Consider the following 18,363-nt stretch of genomic DNA (forward strand, 5'->3'; position numbering starts at 1 on the left):
CCTCTCTCTCTTTCTCTCTTCCCCTTAATTCCACGCTCTCCCCTCCCTTCCCTCCCTCTCTCCATCCCTTCCTCTTCTACAGAAAGCTCCTACTGCTTCTACACCTACTCTCACGATGAAACTGCTTGCTGTTTGACAAATGAAGTTGTTGAAGAAATCCACGACTTTGTATAGGAGCGGCCAGCCTTAATGCCTTGGCAACTCGAGTGCCATCAGACGACAGGGGGGTAGGACTAGAGCATACCCAGTATGCATTTCCTCCTCTAGTTTTTTTTTTTTTTTTTTTCTCAGTCCCAGCCACCCTCGGCCCTTGGTCTTCATTCGAGCATCGGCGCTGTCTGTATTGACGACGAGCAGAGTATCTTCTTGGCGGAGAAATCAAACTTCAAGATTTCTTTGACACTTTCCCCTCCAAGGTTTGGTAAGCACCTGTCATCGCTGAATTACAGAACTACAAAGTGCCGAGTTTCGACCGCTGCAGAAGATGGAGGATGCTCTTTTGGCGGTGTGGCACGAAGAGATAAGTCCTGAATAATTAATCTGTTGTTGTGTATTGACCAAAAGGCAATTTGGGGCTGCTCTCAGCGCTGCGGCCGCCTGAGGAGAGTGGCGAGCAATGGAAGTTATATTTGTCGCGCCATCAGCCGACATCGACCGCCCAGCCGGCCGGCCGTCCTCAGTGGCGGGTCCGGGCACTGAGCCATTTTGCCGGCGCGATGACGAGCCTTCTCCACCTGTTCTGGTTCTCAACAATTTAAAGCCACATTCTGAGCAAATAAATACAGCTTTCAAGCCAGTGTCATCCTCATTAGCATTCTGCCACCTAGCTCCGCCCCACCACCGTGGCGCGAGGGCGGGGACGGCAGACGGCGCTGGCTTCATAAGGGGCGGCGGCCCCTCCCTCCCGTCCCTGTGACTCGTGGCGCGCGCCGCATCAGCCCCGCCTTGCTGCCGTCCTCACATCTCCTCCTCCTCCTCACCAGCGAGTCATCAGCCCTGCCTCCAGCCGCCATGTCCAGCGGAAGAACGCCGCCGAAAAGTAAGTCGTTTGTAGTGAGGTGACGGTTACTTTCACATCACATGGTGGGGCGACTTCACATCACATGGTGTGGTAGCCGTTAGTTTGTCATTCATACCACGAAAGGGATCCTTAGTTTCGCATCATACAGTGAAATGATTTTTTTTTCACATTCCTTCGCGTGATCCGAAGAAAATTTCTCTTGAAATTCACTTGCCAGACCTGAAAATAAAACAACTCTGTTCCTGTGTTTTATTTCATCCAGTTTTGACAGAAATTTATCAAATATTCCAAATGCTTCTTCTTTATTCAAGCCTACGAACAAACGCTCCTACTTGCCAAATCTTGAGGCGAGGAGATGTAAATGAAGCTTCAGAATGTTTTATTTATATATATATGAAACAGGAGAATAGTGCAAGCAAAATAAAAACCAGTGGAAAAAAACATAGTGATTATTTAGCGGCCAAAAAAAAATGTTTGCCACAAAATTTTCATTTTACTGTGATGTCCATCTGTGTCATTTCTCCTCTTATTTTATGGATTTTTACATGTTGTGACCACCACCACCACCGTCAAGCCGTACACCACTACGTCCAGTGAACAGGTGGTCACAGTCGCTCTCGCACCTGGCGCAGTCAAACAGGAAAGGTGGTCAATTAAGAACTGTCTCTACCATTTGCAATCAATATTTGATAAATTTCTATCAGAACTGGATGAAATAAAACACAGGAACATTTTATAGTCTCTCTTACCAGCGATGAGGGAGGGCAGGGAGGTGACAATCGTTGGTACAACTTAAAAAACCAGCAGAAAATTTAACACTGTCGACAATGTTTGGAATATTTACCCAAGCCCAGCCATAATACATGGTTGAATGACAAAGAGTTTATAACTGCAGGTAGGAGAAAACAAGTCAGTGATTTAGTAACCTGAGACTTTAAATACTCCGGCATGCGGGAGGTGAGGATGGCGGAAGGGTCTCCATTACAACATGTCGGAACATCTCATATCTCTAGAAGGGTTCTGGGGTGTTGTACGCGAACAGACGCGACAACTCATGTCACACACACACACAAACAAACACACACACACACACAAACATATCACAGGACCTAACCACTCGAGGTATCGCTTGTGGTCAATGTAGACACACTGTCTTACCGTGTGCGGGCCTGTGGGTATTTTTGCTTTTAAGTATAAAAAGATTCAAAATGTCCAAGTTAAGGCGGTAACATCAGCTGCTCGGCACTGTACTCACACTATTTCACATTCCCAAAACGCTTTCAAATTGATAGAGAGACCGGTAAAACTCGTGTGGACGATAATTTCGTGTTCATCCCTTGGCTTTTAGTGTGAATGAGCCCTCAACTGTCATTAGCGTTATCGGTGTTTGTTGATGATGGTAGTGATGATAATGATGTTGTGGTTGCTGCTGTTAGTGATGCTGTTGTCGGTAAAAGCGGGAATGTCATTTTTCACCCTTAAAACTTGGCAAAGTATGTATGAGATAGATGAACCAAAGCAGCTCTTGACTTCGTCACCGTGCTATGGGAGGATGATATGAATACATGAGAACTAGTACAGCAGTCACATGACTGATTATATCAACTCATGCGCGACTGGTATCAATCGTAAGAAAACAACAGTTAAGCTAGTATTTATTTCCTTTAAAAAATGTAAAAGAATGAATGTTCTCTTAGAATGCAGCTTAATATATAAAAACTCTCACCATGCGAAGACGGTTGTCCACAGTTCTTTAAAAAAGTTACAAAAAAGTTAAGGACCTTCCTATGTCTTGAAATGACCATCGTATAAATAGCACATCTTAAAATATTCAGATGACCCTAAATTTTAATTAGTGTAATATTAGACATTTCACAAAGACCTGTGATAACAGATAAAACAAGTCAAGTGCATAGTGTATTCCTGTGTTCAAAGCGAAAAACTTTCAGTTTCCTATGTTCGCTTATTAACAATATTTGTAACCGTCACAATCATTCACTGTTAGCTAATAAATTAATGAATGTTTTCTTACATATCAAAAAACGATCAGAAATGTCATAACACTGGACTTGAATTTCTTTATTAATAATAGGATAAGGTGTTAACGACGACAAATTTTCAAGCATTTAATGTTTCATAGACCCAATGCTTCTTCTGTCCTTTCGTTTGATTTCCACAAAGTGTTGTGCGGTTTATTCAATTTTTGATTTACAATACAGCGAGAAGTGATAGGCTACACTGCTTTTTGCAACATTATTCTGCATTGTGATATATGTTTCATTAGGTGTTCCTTTACACACGCAAACCTGTATTATTATTATGTTTCAAGTACCTCCTTAGTTTTTTTTTCTCCATTTGAGCTCCAATCAGCATACTTCTAAAGTGAAAAAATGAGACCAATGTATTCACAGAACATGCGAAAATATCCCACTTCATTTAAAAAAAATTTTACATTAAAATTAAAACACTATTTTCTTTCTCTCTCTCACACACACACACACAGCAGAAACCACTGTTGGTAAAAACCCAGAGTAAGAAAAATGTAGCTGTGAAAAATAAATAAATTTATTAAGGAAAGGAACCGCATGTAAACATTGGAAGATTAAGAAATTGAAAAAATATATAAATTTATTGCAGTGTCAAACTTGAGTAAAGAGTAGACACGAGAGGCCGTAGAAATCCGTTGTGACCAGCGGCAAGCGCGGCGAGTCCAATGATGTGAGACTGAGTTCACCCGGGACTAACGCACGCTCGTGTGTGTGTGAAAGCGAGCACGTGTGCTTCAGTTCGCCGCCTTTTGTTCCATAAAAATACAGGCACAGCTACTCATGGGGGTTGAAATTGTTTGTTATTTTGTAAGCGTTAATCAAATTCTTCTTCAAACAGCCTTCAACAAAATGCACTCGACATAGCTTAGTGGAGCTTTTCTCTATCTACATCTCTGTCTCTCTGTCTCTCTGTCTCTCTGCCTCTCTCTGTCTCTCTTTTCGACACGTGTTTAATCTTTGACACTCAGACTTTTGCGCAGAATTGGCATTTAGACTTCTCTCCATCTTCCTATATGACCTGGTATAGATATATATGTCATTTATGCTTCATTTTTGCTTGCGAAAAGAACAGTGCATAGTTTGCATAGTTTGTTAATTGCTAGGTGATCAGAAATGTCTCTGTCACCAAGACAGTAAGACTAACAAGTGAGGGTGAATGAAACAGGAAAATCAGATGAGTTGACAGCCTTCTTGTACTCTACTTGTCCCTCCCGTAGCCTACCTGTCCTTCCCGTAGCCTACCTGTCCCTCCAGTAGCCTACCTGTGACTACCGCTGAAAGAAAGGAAAGCGCGGTGGGCGAGGATGTTTTGCTGGTCGAGGTTCTCTGTGAAAATGTTGTGTAGGCGAGAGATGGCATTCTAACTCGTGTAAAAATGTCTTCTATATGGTTGTTGATCTCGACTGTAGTTCGATCATTTTAATCAGGCCTTCTTCCATGCTGAATGTTATTACATTTCACAGACCTTCTTTTATGTTGACTCCTTATCATGGCATTCCACAAACCTTTCTCAAACTCCGTCAAACTGCCTTTTTCACATGTTTATATTTTCTTCTTGATAAAGTTAAAGAACAAATCAAAGGTCAATGATTTAATAACATACAAGAATATACTGATTGTTGTGCTCGGTGACAGTTTCCGAATTATTTTTGCGGATGTAAATATTAGTGACCTGAGCGGTAAACAGCGATGTCACATTCATGGAAACACCTATTCTTAATCTCTCTCATTTCAAAAATGGTGTGATGAGAAAAATCAAATTGTGATAATCGAAATCAACGATTTGACAATCAAGAAAGGTTTACAAAATTTAAATAAATTTTGTAGATGCAGGTTCTTGGTGCAATGCTGTAGTCTGTAAACTTTTCATTAGTTAGAGATGATGTCGATGACGACAACGATGACGACGATGATGTAGTATTGTGAAAAAAAAAAAATTGAGAGACATTATTCAATATGTAGCAGTAATTTGATGAAATAATGTGCTTCACACATCTAAAATTCGGTGGTAAAAGGTTATGGTAATCCGAGTATGTCATTTCACGATGCGGGGTTTTCAATCCAAACTTATTCAGATGACCCATGATGTCATTTGTGTAGTGTGTAAAGAAGGTTTTATGTGTATTTTTTCAGGTAAACCTTTGTTCCCATTAGTTTTGGGTTATAGTGCTTTTTTCACAGACCCACAGGAATCACAGACACACCTGGATATTGTGGTAAATATGCTGGTTTGTCTCACACACAAACACACCCACACACACAAAACACACACACACACGTCTTGCACACCTCCTGTTAGATACCAAGACATTCTACAGTAAGCTGGGAGAGTAGACACTAGTGATCCTAACCAGTGTTACTTTGCTAGATTAAGCGGGTACAAGATGTACCCGGACCGCACAAGCAGCATGCTGAGCCACTCGATCAGCGAGGCGCAAGTCCAAAGCTAGTCACCGAGAGACTCCGGAGGAATCCATCCATCATTTCTTGTTTGTGGCCAGCACGGTATTTGTAACACTTTCTTTGAATTTCTTTTTTTTTTTCCATCGTTGCTGTTTAGAGGCCACATGACCTTGACATCTTTCACAACCGTATCTGTCATCGCAGATAACTTCAATGAAGTACTTCCGCAGTCCCGCTCAGTTCAATGACCTGTAATAGGAGTGATCTGTGTGATGATATTCATGACAGCCTTCATGACAACCATCACATGATGACTTCATAACACTGAGCCTACAATGTGTTCTCGGTGTAGATAACAATGATGGTGTACACTGAGTGGATGGTGTAAGATGACAGTCCCCCCCCCCTAACTGGCTTACAGCGCACAATGCGTGTATAATGCGTGTATAATGCGTGCAAAGCCAGTGGCAAGGTGGGGTGGCCGTGGGTGGAGTGCGTGGCATGCGTGGTGGCTGCACTTCTGGCCGTCACCCACCACGTGTCAGATCAGCATGCGGTACATGCAGGCTTCTAGACATACAATATTTGTCTTCTTTTGGTCCCGAGTCGCTTCTTTGCGTGCCCTTATCGGATCCAGTGTGCTTGCAAAATCCCCTGGCCATTGCATCTGTTTGTTTTCCTGTCATTAAGCCATCAGTGAGCGGTTGTGACTTGCAGTAATGATTTTCACACTTGTTTTGTCTGTTTATCAGTTAATATTTGCCTCTCCGCGCAAACAGAAGGTGCGCTTCCAGAAAGACCGTTTCCGAAGAGAGATAATCGAAAATGTCTTCGCTAATTGTTTTGGGAAGCAGGCCTGCCATCGATTTCCGGTGACTTTGTCTGTGAGAAGAATGAAAGAAAGTGTGGCCGCCAGTTCAGAAACAAGGCGAGGGGAAGCCGGAGAGAAAGAGCAGGAAATCGAGGACATGGGACCGTAGCGAAAGTTGCCAGCTGATGGTCCCCCCCGACTTCCCCCGCTAATCGTTGTGGGCACAAAAAGAGAGGAGAAAGCCAACAGCGCGAGGCAGCACTTAAGGCGGCTGTTTGTTGTTATTCTAGTATGGATCGCAACCGTTGTCTCGCGTCCTTTGACTTCATTGCTTGTCAAAGACGGAGCATCGATTCCACTTTGCGAGGGAGCTGCTCTTGCCATCAACACGAGCGGGAAGCGCGCCCAGCGCGTGAAGACATGCATCGCTCGTGCTCTGGCCTGTCCCGAACTTCTTTCACTTCCTCCAGCCTCCTCATCCACATCCACCCCTGTATACTTTCCCCCTCCATGACTTTCTTGTCTTCTGTGATCGTGACTGTAAGCATCCGAGACTCTCTACCTGTCGTTTCTTGTTTACTTCCAAATAAAAAACAACCCCCCAAAAATCTTGAGAAAGTTCGGAGTCGGAACTCACCAAAGAATTTTTATCATTGATCTCTGGAAAATTTTCAAACAGTTACGATATTTCCTAAGTTGAAACTCCGCACACTTCTGTGGCTAAACAAAGACAAACAAACACACGGTGTGTGGTGCGGTGCATTTTTATTACCATCCTGTCGGTGTCGCTGCTTGCCTGGCCGAACAGGTTAAGCAACTCAATATGCAAAATTCTGGCTGCAGATGAGAGATGAGGACTGTGTGCTTCACTGACATTTCAGTCGGCAAAATGAAATTCTTATCGCCGAAATCATCTGCCGGCGCGCGCGCGTGAATATGAAGGTTGCGGCGGGTGGAGTGGCGCGCAGTCGGGAGGTGAGCACAAGTCAGCAGATACAAGCGGCCACACAGCAGGCCACCCGAGTCTCAAGACAAACACGCCACCAGGGGACTCGGGCTGATAAGACAACATCTTGGATGTCACGACGAGATATTATGCACATCCACAAGATAAGACTGTTATTATCGACCTTATCTCATTGCACCCTGAAACATGTTAGCGGCCACAAACATTAGTCTCCACTATAGACACTTCAGGCTGGAACTTTCACATGACATGTACCCGAAATATCGCGCTCAACGGGTGGTGAGTGAGTGGAGGTGGGTAAGTGGGATCGAGGCACAATATGAAATCCAGCCATGGATGCTACATACTTCATCCTCAGCTGTAGTCAGGGACAAGAAGTCTTCACACCAAACCCTGGTGGTAGACAGGGACATGAAATAAGTAGACATTGGTCACATTGCCATGCGAATCCAGGAGGTCAAGAGATCAGTCAGATGAACGGAGCAGGGTAGAAACTGTAGGTTGGTTAGTGGTGTACAGGAGGTCGATCAAAGCAACAGAGCATTTGTTCACCATCAGTTCAATTATTATTATTTTTTTTGTGTGCAGAAGACAAATTATAAAAGACATTATAGCTCTTCTGTTAATAAAAAAATTATATCAAAAGTTAAGAGGTTATTGTGAAAATAAAAAATTGAGAATTATTAATTATTCAAGAATAGAAATCTACCTAGTATTAAAGTTGTAAAAATAAAGGGTTTGGGGCGTTTCTCTAATATCTCCCCCATCGGTACACCTCTAAGGCGGTCAGGTGGTCACCCGGTAGATGCTAGTGGACACAGACACCAAAGTTAACAAAGACAGGATGTATTCAAAGGGATGTGCCCTCCACCCGACTTAGGTAGAAACACGGGTACGCTGAGACAGACGGACGGATGGACAGACAGACAGAACACACTGACTGTTTGCTGATTACTTTCTATAACACACACGCACGCACGCACGCACGCAGAGCTCTCCAGTGGAATGACCATATTTTTATTTAGTGGAACGGGCTGATTACAGCGTAGATGACCCAAACATGAAAGGCTTACCAAAATAAGCGATCACTGACTTTTGCAAAAGAAGTTTTTTCACAGCTTACAATCTGTAAAAGAACTGCCGCCTGTCACTATAATGCTAAAGAAGAATTGTAGTCTGTAGCCACGGTTAAGGTGTTCCTCCTCAGACACTGTGCGTGCTACTCACCGCTCCCTCCCCAGTCAATTATTTCTGCTCTTCCGATCTAGAAAGAAGTTCGAGGCTTTCAGGAATGGCTACGCATTAATTTCTTTATATTTTGCATCTTTTTTCTCCTTAGAGAGGCGGAGAGAAAACTGCGAGGTTAATCAGTACGATATCGAGCCTCCCTGCTTGTGGAACGTGACTATTGGAAGACAGCTCCGCTCACAACTCGTTTCCTCCGCGCGAGAATAGAGGGCAGACGCACTTCCATTGTATACGCGGCAACAACAACTAGAATAGGTGTGAGATGTGAGGTGGGCAACAACAGAAGTCAATGGGAGTATATCGTGACAACTCTAAAAATTCTTATGGATTTTCGAACTTGACGACTCGGAGTACACAAGGAACACTAGGAACGTGTTCTAGAAAGGTCTTTGTATTAAATTGGCTGCAAATTCAAGCAAAAACATAGAAACACAATATTTCAATTGATAACCAATAATCGAGAATTTTATATTTTTTTAATTATAAAACCTCTTTGAGTTGTCTTGAGTCTGTTTTAAAAGGCTAAATTGAGGTGCGAAATTATGTTCATGTTTGTTGTCCACTAATTAGCTCAAAATGTGAGTGAAACCTCTGATCCATTCGTGAGTGACAAACCTGTGAACATATGAACTCTGACTGGTTTTGTGAGGAGGTAATTACTTTACATTCCAAATCCACATTAGAAACGGCATTCATTGAATTAAATAGTTAGAATTAATATCGAACTAATAGGGCTTTTTCATTAAATACAGTAAAAAGTAATGAGACGCTTTGAAACAAACTAATGATGACTCCATGTTAATGACAATGCCAAACAGCTTCTTGGAGCTTACTTTCATGTCTGACTCGGGTTTAACTTTATGGTTCAACTGTCTCAACTGTATTTTGAATTGCTGATAGTGGAAGTAAATTAAATCGAGGCATGACTTTCAACGTACACAGGTAATACGTTCAAACTGTCTGAAAATGGGAGGCGGAAATGACAGTCATCATGAACTGGTTTTTATTTCAATTAAACTTAATATAAATTGCGATATTGAACCCAAGAAATATGGCGAGAACTAATCAGAATTATTTCTGGACGGCATCGTGGTCTTCAGGGATGCAAAGACCTGCGAGTCGCAGCGACTGTGTGTGTGTGTGTGTGTGTGTTGTGCCTGTGAATGTGTGTGCGTCCGTGCGTGCCTGAGTGTTTGCGTGTGTGGCTGTTCTTGTTGTCAATGTTCAGTTTCACGACAGCGGTTCCCCAAATGTTTCTTGATCTACGTGGTTGTAAGCTGCAGTTGATATGAAGTTCTGTGACTGTGTGTTCATTACTGATTGAGCTTTAGTTTCTACTGTATTTTTGTGACCGACTGTAGGAATCATGTTTTATTCTTCAACAATTCTTCGGGGCGTTGCAAGTGTCAGCCATTGTTGTTTGGTATGTACGGAAACAACATGAACCTGTCATTGGAGTATTTTACTAGCGGGCAGTTATTATAATTGTGACTGACTTGGTTGTACACGACAATTATTCTGGTTTCACTGTCTCTTTCTCCAACTACAAATCATTCCTATTGGCATTCTGTAGACAAAAATTTTGCTTGTTATGTTGCGATGCATTTTTTCTGTCGGTGTGTCTGTGTTGTCTTTTTTTAAGCGCCCCTGGGCCTGTTCCATAAGACCGGGGATGTGGTGCTGTATAGTTTCACTGAATTATTACAACCTCAAATCCTCATCTTGTACTGCTGACAGTACTTGTGTGCTGTATTGACTCCATTTTTCCATGGCGACAGTGTTGGGTCATTCGACGATTACTCTCTGTGCTCTCAGTTTTCACACATTAACCATCTCATTCAGATCTCATGAAATGAGAGTGAGAATAAATTAATGAAACCAATCATTTTCACTTCATACTATGAGACATCCAAGCATAGCAGAAATGTTGAATTATATACATGTAATCTAACACATATGCTTATATATCAAATGTTTGCTTATTGCATACATCAATAACTATACAAAAATTTATCAAAAAGCATGCAAATATCCATAAAAATAAATTTATTAGAAATGCGTATAACGATAAGATCGATAAATTCTTATTGATAGACATGTAATAACAATATTATATGATTATTTACAAATATCTGAACATATCAACAAGTAAATAAATAAAAACTATGCAAATATCAAGATATATATATATAAGCAATGTACTTAATGTTAAGAGATTAGATAAATTCTCGTTCAGAGAAAGTAAACTAACAAGGAGGCTTTTTGAGATGTGAGTGAGAGATTCGGCATTCAGTTTCTTTTTAGTCTGTAGTCTACCGACGACGACGACGACGACAACAACAACAACAACAGCGAGAAACCTCATCGCTGTAGGAAGACAGAATGAGTGGGGTCAACCATCGGAGGAACGTGACCTCAGCAAGAATCTTCCTCCCATCAAAGATGTACACATAATAGAGACAAGATAGTGCAGATGATTGAGACAGCACAGATAATAGAGATAAGGCTACGACACATCCTTCTTATCGCTGTCAGATGCATGCCCCCTTTTTCCCTTGACGACGATGACGACGATGTGCTCCACACGGCAATGTATGGTAATTGGCAGGAGAAACATCTACACCCACATGTCATAACCGCTGCTGGCAGGATGAGGGAGAGGACCAGATTGAGATGTGGGGGTAGTGGGGGGCTAAAAGCAAGTGCGGGGACGGCTGGCCGCGCATGGTCACCGCTCGGTGGACAAAGTCAATGGGAGGAACTTTTTCCCCCGTGCTGCATAGCTCCAGCAATCCCGCCATGCACCGCCTGACGCTCTCCTGGAATTTTCTCAGGACTTCAAAGCCTCCTGCGAGGAGGAATTAAAAGCTTCTTTTGGGAACTGTTTCGGGCAAAAGCTGAGCTTCATTAAGGCAGCGAGAGGCGGTCGATGGGCGGCGGGCGGACAGGAGGGCGCGGCGCGGCACCAGAGCCACTCAGGGCTGATTGCGGCACGCGGTTGGGGGGAGAGGGCTGGTCTCTGCGAGGGGGTCAAGGGTGAGTTGGGGGGGACTGGCGGTCCCTCGCCGAGTCGGCAGCGCCGCGCCGGGGTGTCAGTCAGCCGCCATTGTTTCTGCTATTCGCCGCCAGCCACAAGAGCCGGGCATGCGCAGTGAAGATGACAGGAGAGGCGGGAAAAAGCGGGGCGCAAGCCACATGACGTCGCCAGCATCGTAAAAATTGGATAGTAGCGCCCCCCCACCCCAACAACCCCACCAACCTCTCCCTCCATCGCCAAGCCGCTCATCCGCGGCTTTCAGGCAATCTCTCTCCTCCCCTTGCCCACGGGCTGCTTTTGTGTCGACATTTTAAAACGAAAAGTTCGATCACGGGGACAAATTGGTTCTTCTCCTGCCAAATTATCTGCCCGTGCCAAACCAGCTGTACGTAACGACCGTTTGGAAACGAAAAAGCCTTTTAACACCTGATGCCGTGAGCAAGTTTAATTGGAACCCAGATCAATCACGGCCTCTTGAGAACCGAGCTTGGAGATGATGGCGGCCTTCGGAGATGGATGATCATGGCAGGAAATCAGGGGGCAGGGGGGGAAGACATGCCACTGCTCACACGCTCCAAGCTGCGAGGCTGCAAGAGGATGCGGCTGCTGCCTGCCAGCTTCTCACCGCAGCTGAAGGACATGCTGCTGCTGCTGCTGCTGCGCGGGCTGCCGCACGTCAAGACCATTGCGCGGAGTAACCTGCGTGATGCGGTCAGACACGGGCAACTGCTAAGTGTCGCTGTCTCGCTTGTCTTGCTCTACCGTCTTCTTCACGTGGAGGTGGGAGGGGGAGGAGATGATTAACCCAATGTACTGTCCTCTCGATTTCCTCCACATGACAAAGTGGTCAGTGAAAGACACACATGCTGGACTACATCAGTCCCGGGTAATTGCAGGAGACCTCATTAACAGCGGTGGAGAAAAGTTTAAATATTGGAGCAGGAACGTGCACTCGGGTCATGTACTATCATATAAATATTAACCTAGCAAGAATTAAATAAAATTAATTTTAAAAAAATGGGCACTGATCTAAGGCACCACTTGTTAAACGGAAATTAGAAGCTGTTTAAAAGATAAAACAATGCTTTTGTTGTTGTTGTTGTTGTTGTTGTTGTTGTTGTTGTTGTTGTAGCCATGTGGATTTTTTTCCATTTACACAACAATGTGTTCTTTTCACATCTCACACAAATCAAGCACAGACATCATAGCAGGTGCCTTGGATCCCTAAATAAAACGATGTTAGTTTTAAAGAAGTCCTTAGCTGTTCCTCTTCCGGAAAATGAATTAATTCACATAAACATCATGCGTCGACTACACAACAGAAAGAAAGTGTAGGTCTTAAATCTCAAAGATAAGTATAATAGTTTCTCATAAAAACTGAGAACATTCAATTTCGACAAAGAACTCCAGCAATGAGGTGTAAGGGGGCAGTTATAAACATCAACACCCCTCAAAACAAAGCAAAAATCTTTATTCTTGCTCATGGTTATTGTGATACTTCCACGACGATCCCATTCAGAGAATTTTAAGGAAAATCCCCCTCCCATGTCTGTTAAATCACAAAAGTGAATAAGAATATAGTCCATGTTTAAAAATCACAATGGGGTTTCTTCTCTTTGCGAACAAGAGTTATCAAAAGGAATGTCTTCATGAAAATTTCAAAATTTAAAAAAGTTGCTGAAAATCCTAGTCTTTCAGTTATCTGGCATTATCTCGTACAGTGAAAACATTGAAGTGCAGTGAAAACAAAAATAGATAAGTAAAACAACACAACGGGATAATTTGTAGCTTTTAAAATTACTTCAAACAGATAATGACAGTTTGGAGCTGCCGACACTTGGTGCGTTGTTCATGTTGCCATCGTTGGGGATAACATTTTCTTACTGACAGTGCTGAGACTTTCTGTTGTCATTTTACTAAGCTCTGCAAAAACATCTACTTACCAAACATGATCAGCTCTAGTAATTTATGAAAAATGTTTAAATGTTATTTTTCATTGTTTTTATTTTTTCAGTTTAGATATATTATTCATACCATATCTGGAGATTACAAACCATTCACATTTACATTGTATAACTATTAATATGATCCAAACTTTGTAGGGAAGTAATTTGGTCTGTGATCGCAAATATACAAACACACAACTTTCATTAGAAAATAAAAATTAAGTGTTCAATAATATATTTTTTTTTAATGCTTGTTGGCTGACTGCCTAGGTGCGCTACGCGGTATTTAAATTTGTTAGAACTCGCACTTTATACTAAGACTATTTCTTTGTTCTCATTGCTCCTAAACTGGATGTTCTGATCAACAAAGGTGTGTGCTTACTCTGCAGGTGATCGTCTGTTGGACATTCCGTGCAAAGTATGTGGAGATCGAAGTTCAGGCAAGCACTACGGCATCTACAGCTGTGACGGTGAGCTCCGATATATTTCCCTCTCACACCTATTGCGTGAAAGGAAATAAATTTCATGAAGTTGGTAACTTTGATATTCTTGTTTTCAAAATACTGCAATTATTATCCACTTAAAATCATCTAGCTAATGTACAAAGATAGTCCTGTCGACATCCGCTGAAATTAGGAGAGTATATTTCATCTCAGTCTCAGCAACATCAGACGTTGAAAAGCCGCTTATTCAGGGATTTAACGCTTTTCGAAAGTTTATTACTTTTTTCGGTATTTTGTTTTGTGAAATACGACATGAAATTCATTTTTGCATACCTCATAAGTAATTTGAAACTGCTGTTTCATCTGTTTTGCATTAACGAAAATGTTATGTTCCCTGATAAAACTATTGTAGTGTTGCTGCGGGTGGTAGCCAGGGTGCACGCTATATAAGTGTGTTGTGTGGCAGGCTGCTCCGGCTTCTTCAAGCGCAGCATTCACAAGAGTCGTGTGTACACCTGCAAGGCACAGGGGGAGCTGAAAGGTCGTTGTCCCATCGACAAGACCCACCGCAACCAGTGCCGCGCCTGCCGCCTGGCCCGCTGCTTCCAGGTGGACATGAATAAGGACGGTATGTGTTAGTGTATGTGTTAGTGTATGTGTTAGTGTATGTGTTAGTGTGTGTGTTAGTGTGTGTGTGTGTTAGTGTGTGTGTTAGCGTAGGTCGGTGCCAGACCTTAGGTCTCGGCAAACATGACAGAGGCATTACACATTTTAAAAATATTTCAAGAAGCAGATCATGAATACACAAGGTCAGGAAGAAAAATTGTAATGGAAGAAATTGCAGATGTTGGTACATCGCTGTGTAGAAAGATCGGCAAGTCGTTCAGGTGATGTTGAAAGTCCATTTTTGCTGACGGACTCGGCAAAGCTGTGGCTGTGGAACATTTTGTGCTGGGAAGGCCACATATGTGACACTGTGACTGAGGTTGTGACGCTGTAACTGTGACACTGTGACATCGGCTATGGGGTGTTGTGACACCCGAGTTGTGACACTGTGAACCAATTAAATTGATTCTAGATTAATTCTAAACTAATCCAAAAGCAGAGTAGTGTCATCCAAAATACGTAATGTGCTGTTTGCATATTTGAATGTTTGTTCTGCTTGTTTGTTACCAGCTGTTCAGCACGAACGTGGCCCGAGGAAACCTAAAGTGAAGATGGGGGAGGTGGGAGAAGAGGGAGGTTCCCGGAGTCGAGATGAAGGGAATCCCCCATGGACCTAACAGTGGGAGGGCGCTGTTCCCAGGGGCTGTTACCCTACAAGTTTCCTGCACCCGTCCCCGACACCGCGCCCCCTCCCGACGGGAACGCCTTGGTCTTGATGAGCTACGTGCCCGCCTGGACCGACATCGTGCGTATACAGGTACATCTGGCAATGGATTAGGCGTTAAAGCTAAGTTGTTTTTTTAAAATAAAACAAGATCCTAGAATGAAATAAATGTACTCTTTATAAACAAAGTTTGTCCCGCCGAGGTTTACTTAAAGATGTTCTCTTGCAGACGCCGTCCGCCTTTGCGCCGCCAGCCTGGTGCAGCAGGACGTGTTCCAGGAGGTGATGGCGCGCCTGCTCTTCACGATCGTCACCTGGGTGCGACAGGTGCCCGCCTTCCTCGTCCTGCCGCAGGCAGACCAGGTAATGAAAGACGGTTCAGAAGTAGGTGTTAGTTCCTCCCGCCCACCTCCCCACTTTCCAAACAGACCATTACACATTTATCACGAAAATATCTTCAAATCGCTACAGATATTTTATCATTGAAACATTTTCAGGATTTTTCCTTTTCCTCCATTCTTTTTACATCGGCATTTTTACACATTTGCTTTTTTTAAAACTTTCTAATATGGTTAACATATTTTTGTGCATAAATGGGTGTACAGACTCACGAATCTGAGTTAAAGCTCTTCAAATGAGTATGCTACTTAAGAATTAGAATTGTCCTCTGCCCCATCTTTATCGTGTATAGTGAAGACACAATGTCAACAGCTATACTAATGTGTTGTAGACATCACTACTGACCTCGGCGTGGAAGGAGCTGTTTCTTCTGGGCCTCGTACAATGGGGTTTGTCCCTGGAGGCGGCGGCACGCATGGTGGATACCTGTCGCTCTCTTTCTCGTGAAGAACGCGAAAAACTGGGCGACATCATGACCCGCCTGCGTCAACTCAACCTTGACCCCACAGAGTTCACCTGTCTTAAAGCAATTCTTCTCTTTGGTGCAGGTGAGTACTAAGGACATAGGAATGATCCTCACCTAATCTGGCAGAAGTATTTTTGTTCGTCTGCAGGTCGTCGTAGACCGTATTTGATTGACGTGTTGGTCCAAGAGCTTGTATCCTCCCTCCCGTAATCTTAAATGATTCTGGTGGCCCAAGTGAAGAAAATCTACTGCGATGAGCAAATATAGATAATTTTTTATTGTCGAGGGAAATGTCGAGAGTGTCATATGAGAAAATCCGAGAGACTGAAGCAGAAGCAGAAGAAAGGGAGCGAGTGAGTCGCGAGGCGCCTGGCACCACCGCAGCTTCTATCTCCCCTTTCATACAAACTGTTCCACACGAATACACTGTGGACTGACAGTGTGTCACCCCGAGTACCTCTACAAGTAATATATATATACCTCTTTTACACCAGTAGCTACACCACGGGGGTCACTGTCACATCACACGCACGTCCCTCACGTCATTTACGCACGCGCACGACGTGTACGTGTCCGTTTGTTAAATGATGTTACAGTGGCGATGTGTTTTTTTTTTCCAGATGTCCGGACGCTGACAGAGCGGAAGCAGGTGGAGGCGCTGCAGGAGCAGGCGCAGCTGATGCTGACGGAGCACGTGCAGCTCGTGCATCCCCGCCAGGCAGTACGTGTGGGTCGCCTGCTGCTGCTGCCAGCCAAACTGCAGGCCATCCCCAGCGGCATCGTCGAGCGCACCTTCTTCCGGGGGCTGGTGGGCGCAGCCTCCATTCCCAAGCTGATCGCCAACATCCTGCACTCAGACATCGTGTGAAGTGGCTCATCGGCTGAAGGTATTAGCCAAAAGACAAAACTGAGCTCATTTCACTAGTGGCCAGACATGGTCGTCTGGGACGAGACACGTGTACGAGATAACCTCAACTGTTATTCCACCATCCTCAGTTCTTGTTTCGTCGCCTCTGCCAGCAGTAAAAGCTACTGTCATGTTGTCACATGTCCATGGTGACAGACAAGGGGATACGGATTTTTGTGAAATGTCAAGGAGTTACAGTGAAGTCACCCCTCCCACTTCCCCTTCTCAAAAGTCCAGGCACTCATCACCTGTAGATATCACGGACAACCATTACTTGTAGGTGACGATAAGCTCCTGTAAACATCACGTGACGACAATCTCCTGTAGACACCATAGGACAACTGTATGATATGTAAGCAGCACATAACGATGTAGGTATGACGTGAGGACCACCACACGTACCAGACCCCACATCGGTGCCACTGTTGGATGATTCATCAACTAGCGAGGAAGCCTGTACCTGTTGGTTAACACCAAACACTCTTCCGACCCTCCCCTACCCTTTCCTCTGTCAAGTGTTCCTCCACAATCCGTTGCAAGATTTTCCAAGCATGTACCTTCACCCTCTCCACCAACCTGACCACATTTAGCTCGGTAGGTTTGTAAGCATTAAGTGTTTGTCATTGTTCACTAAACTCTTAGCGTTTTTAAATATATAAATCTTTCGTCAGCTACAGAGACCCATCTTTACCATAATAAGTGATTTACGACTGTAACAATGTTTGATGAAAAGAAACTTTAGGTCTACGCAGCAGGAAGACAGCGGCGTTGATGTTGATGCTGAAGCAGAGTGTGGATGTGTGAGTGTTGGTACATCGCTCTGCGTGCAGCATTGTTGGTTTTTTTTTTCTTTTTGAAACAAAAGATTATTCGTTATGACAAATAAATTTTGCCAATTTGATGGCTTTCTGAAAAAAATGCTCTCATGTATAAAGCGTTCACATTTTTGTGACACGTGACATTACTGGTTGGTTGGTTGGTTGGTTGGTTGGTTTAGTAGGAAAATACTTCCACCTGGAGGCAATATCGCACCATGAGAGAGAGGGATGATAGAGAGGGGATAACACCCGGGTACCCAGAGAAAACTCCCGATAGCTAGCCCTGCGAACAGGTGTCGCATAGTGTTCCGAGATGAGATCCGAACCAACATCTGTACATTCCTGGTGACAACTGAATGTCAGCCGCTATACTATCGGGCGCCCCAATATGACAGTGCCCTCCTCCAATGTGCTTTCTGCTGCTACACAGCGATTCCAATAGTCCATTCATTCTTATGTCCCAGCTCTTATTTTATTATTCTCTGGCGATTCTGTTAATTTGAAATTTTATTGTTGCAA

The 18,363-nt window shown here is 43.6% G+C and overlaps 1 protein-coding gene across 1 annotated transcript; it reads left to right on the forward strand.

The window, feature by feature from the left end:
• The first annotated feature begins 243 nt into the window (after nt 1-243).
• LOC112566147 (nuclear receptor subfamily 2 group E member 1-like) lies at nt 244-18,252 on the forward strand. Its single transcript, XM_025242121.1, has 8 exons — nt 244-1,039; nt 13,871-13,951; nt 14,391-14,552; nt 15,101-15,150; nt 15,188-15,347; nt 15,484-15,617; nt 15,985-16,201; nt 16,740-18,252. Exons 1-8 carry the CDS (start codon nt 1,012-1,014, stop codon nt 16,985-16,987), a joined length of 1,080 nt encoding a protein of 359 aa, XP_025097906.1. The 5' UTR covers nt 244-1,011; the 3' UTR covers nt 16,988-18,252.
• The last annotated feature ends 111 nt before the right edge of the window (nt 18,253-18,363 follow it).

The sequence above is a fragment of the Pomacea canaliculata genome, linkage group LG6, assembly GCF_003073045.1.
Source record: "Pomacea canaliculata isolate SZHN2017 linkage group LG6, ASM307304v1, whole genome shotgun sequence".
Classification (NCBI taxonomy): domain Eukaryota; kingdom Metazoa; phylum Mollusca; class Gastropoda; order Architaenioglossa; family Ampullariidae; genus Pomacea; species Pomacea canaliculata.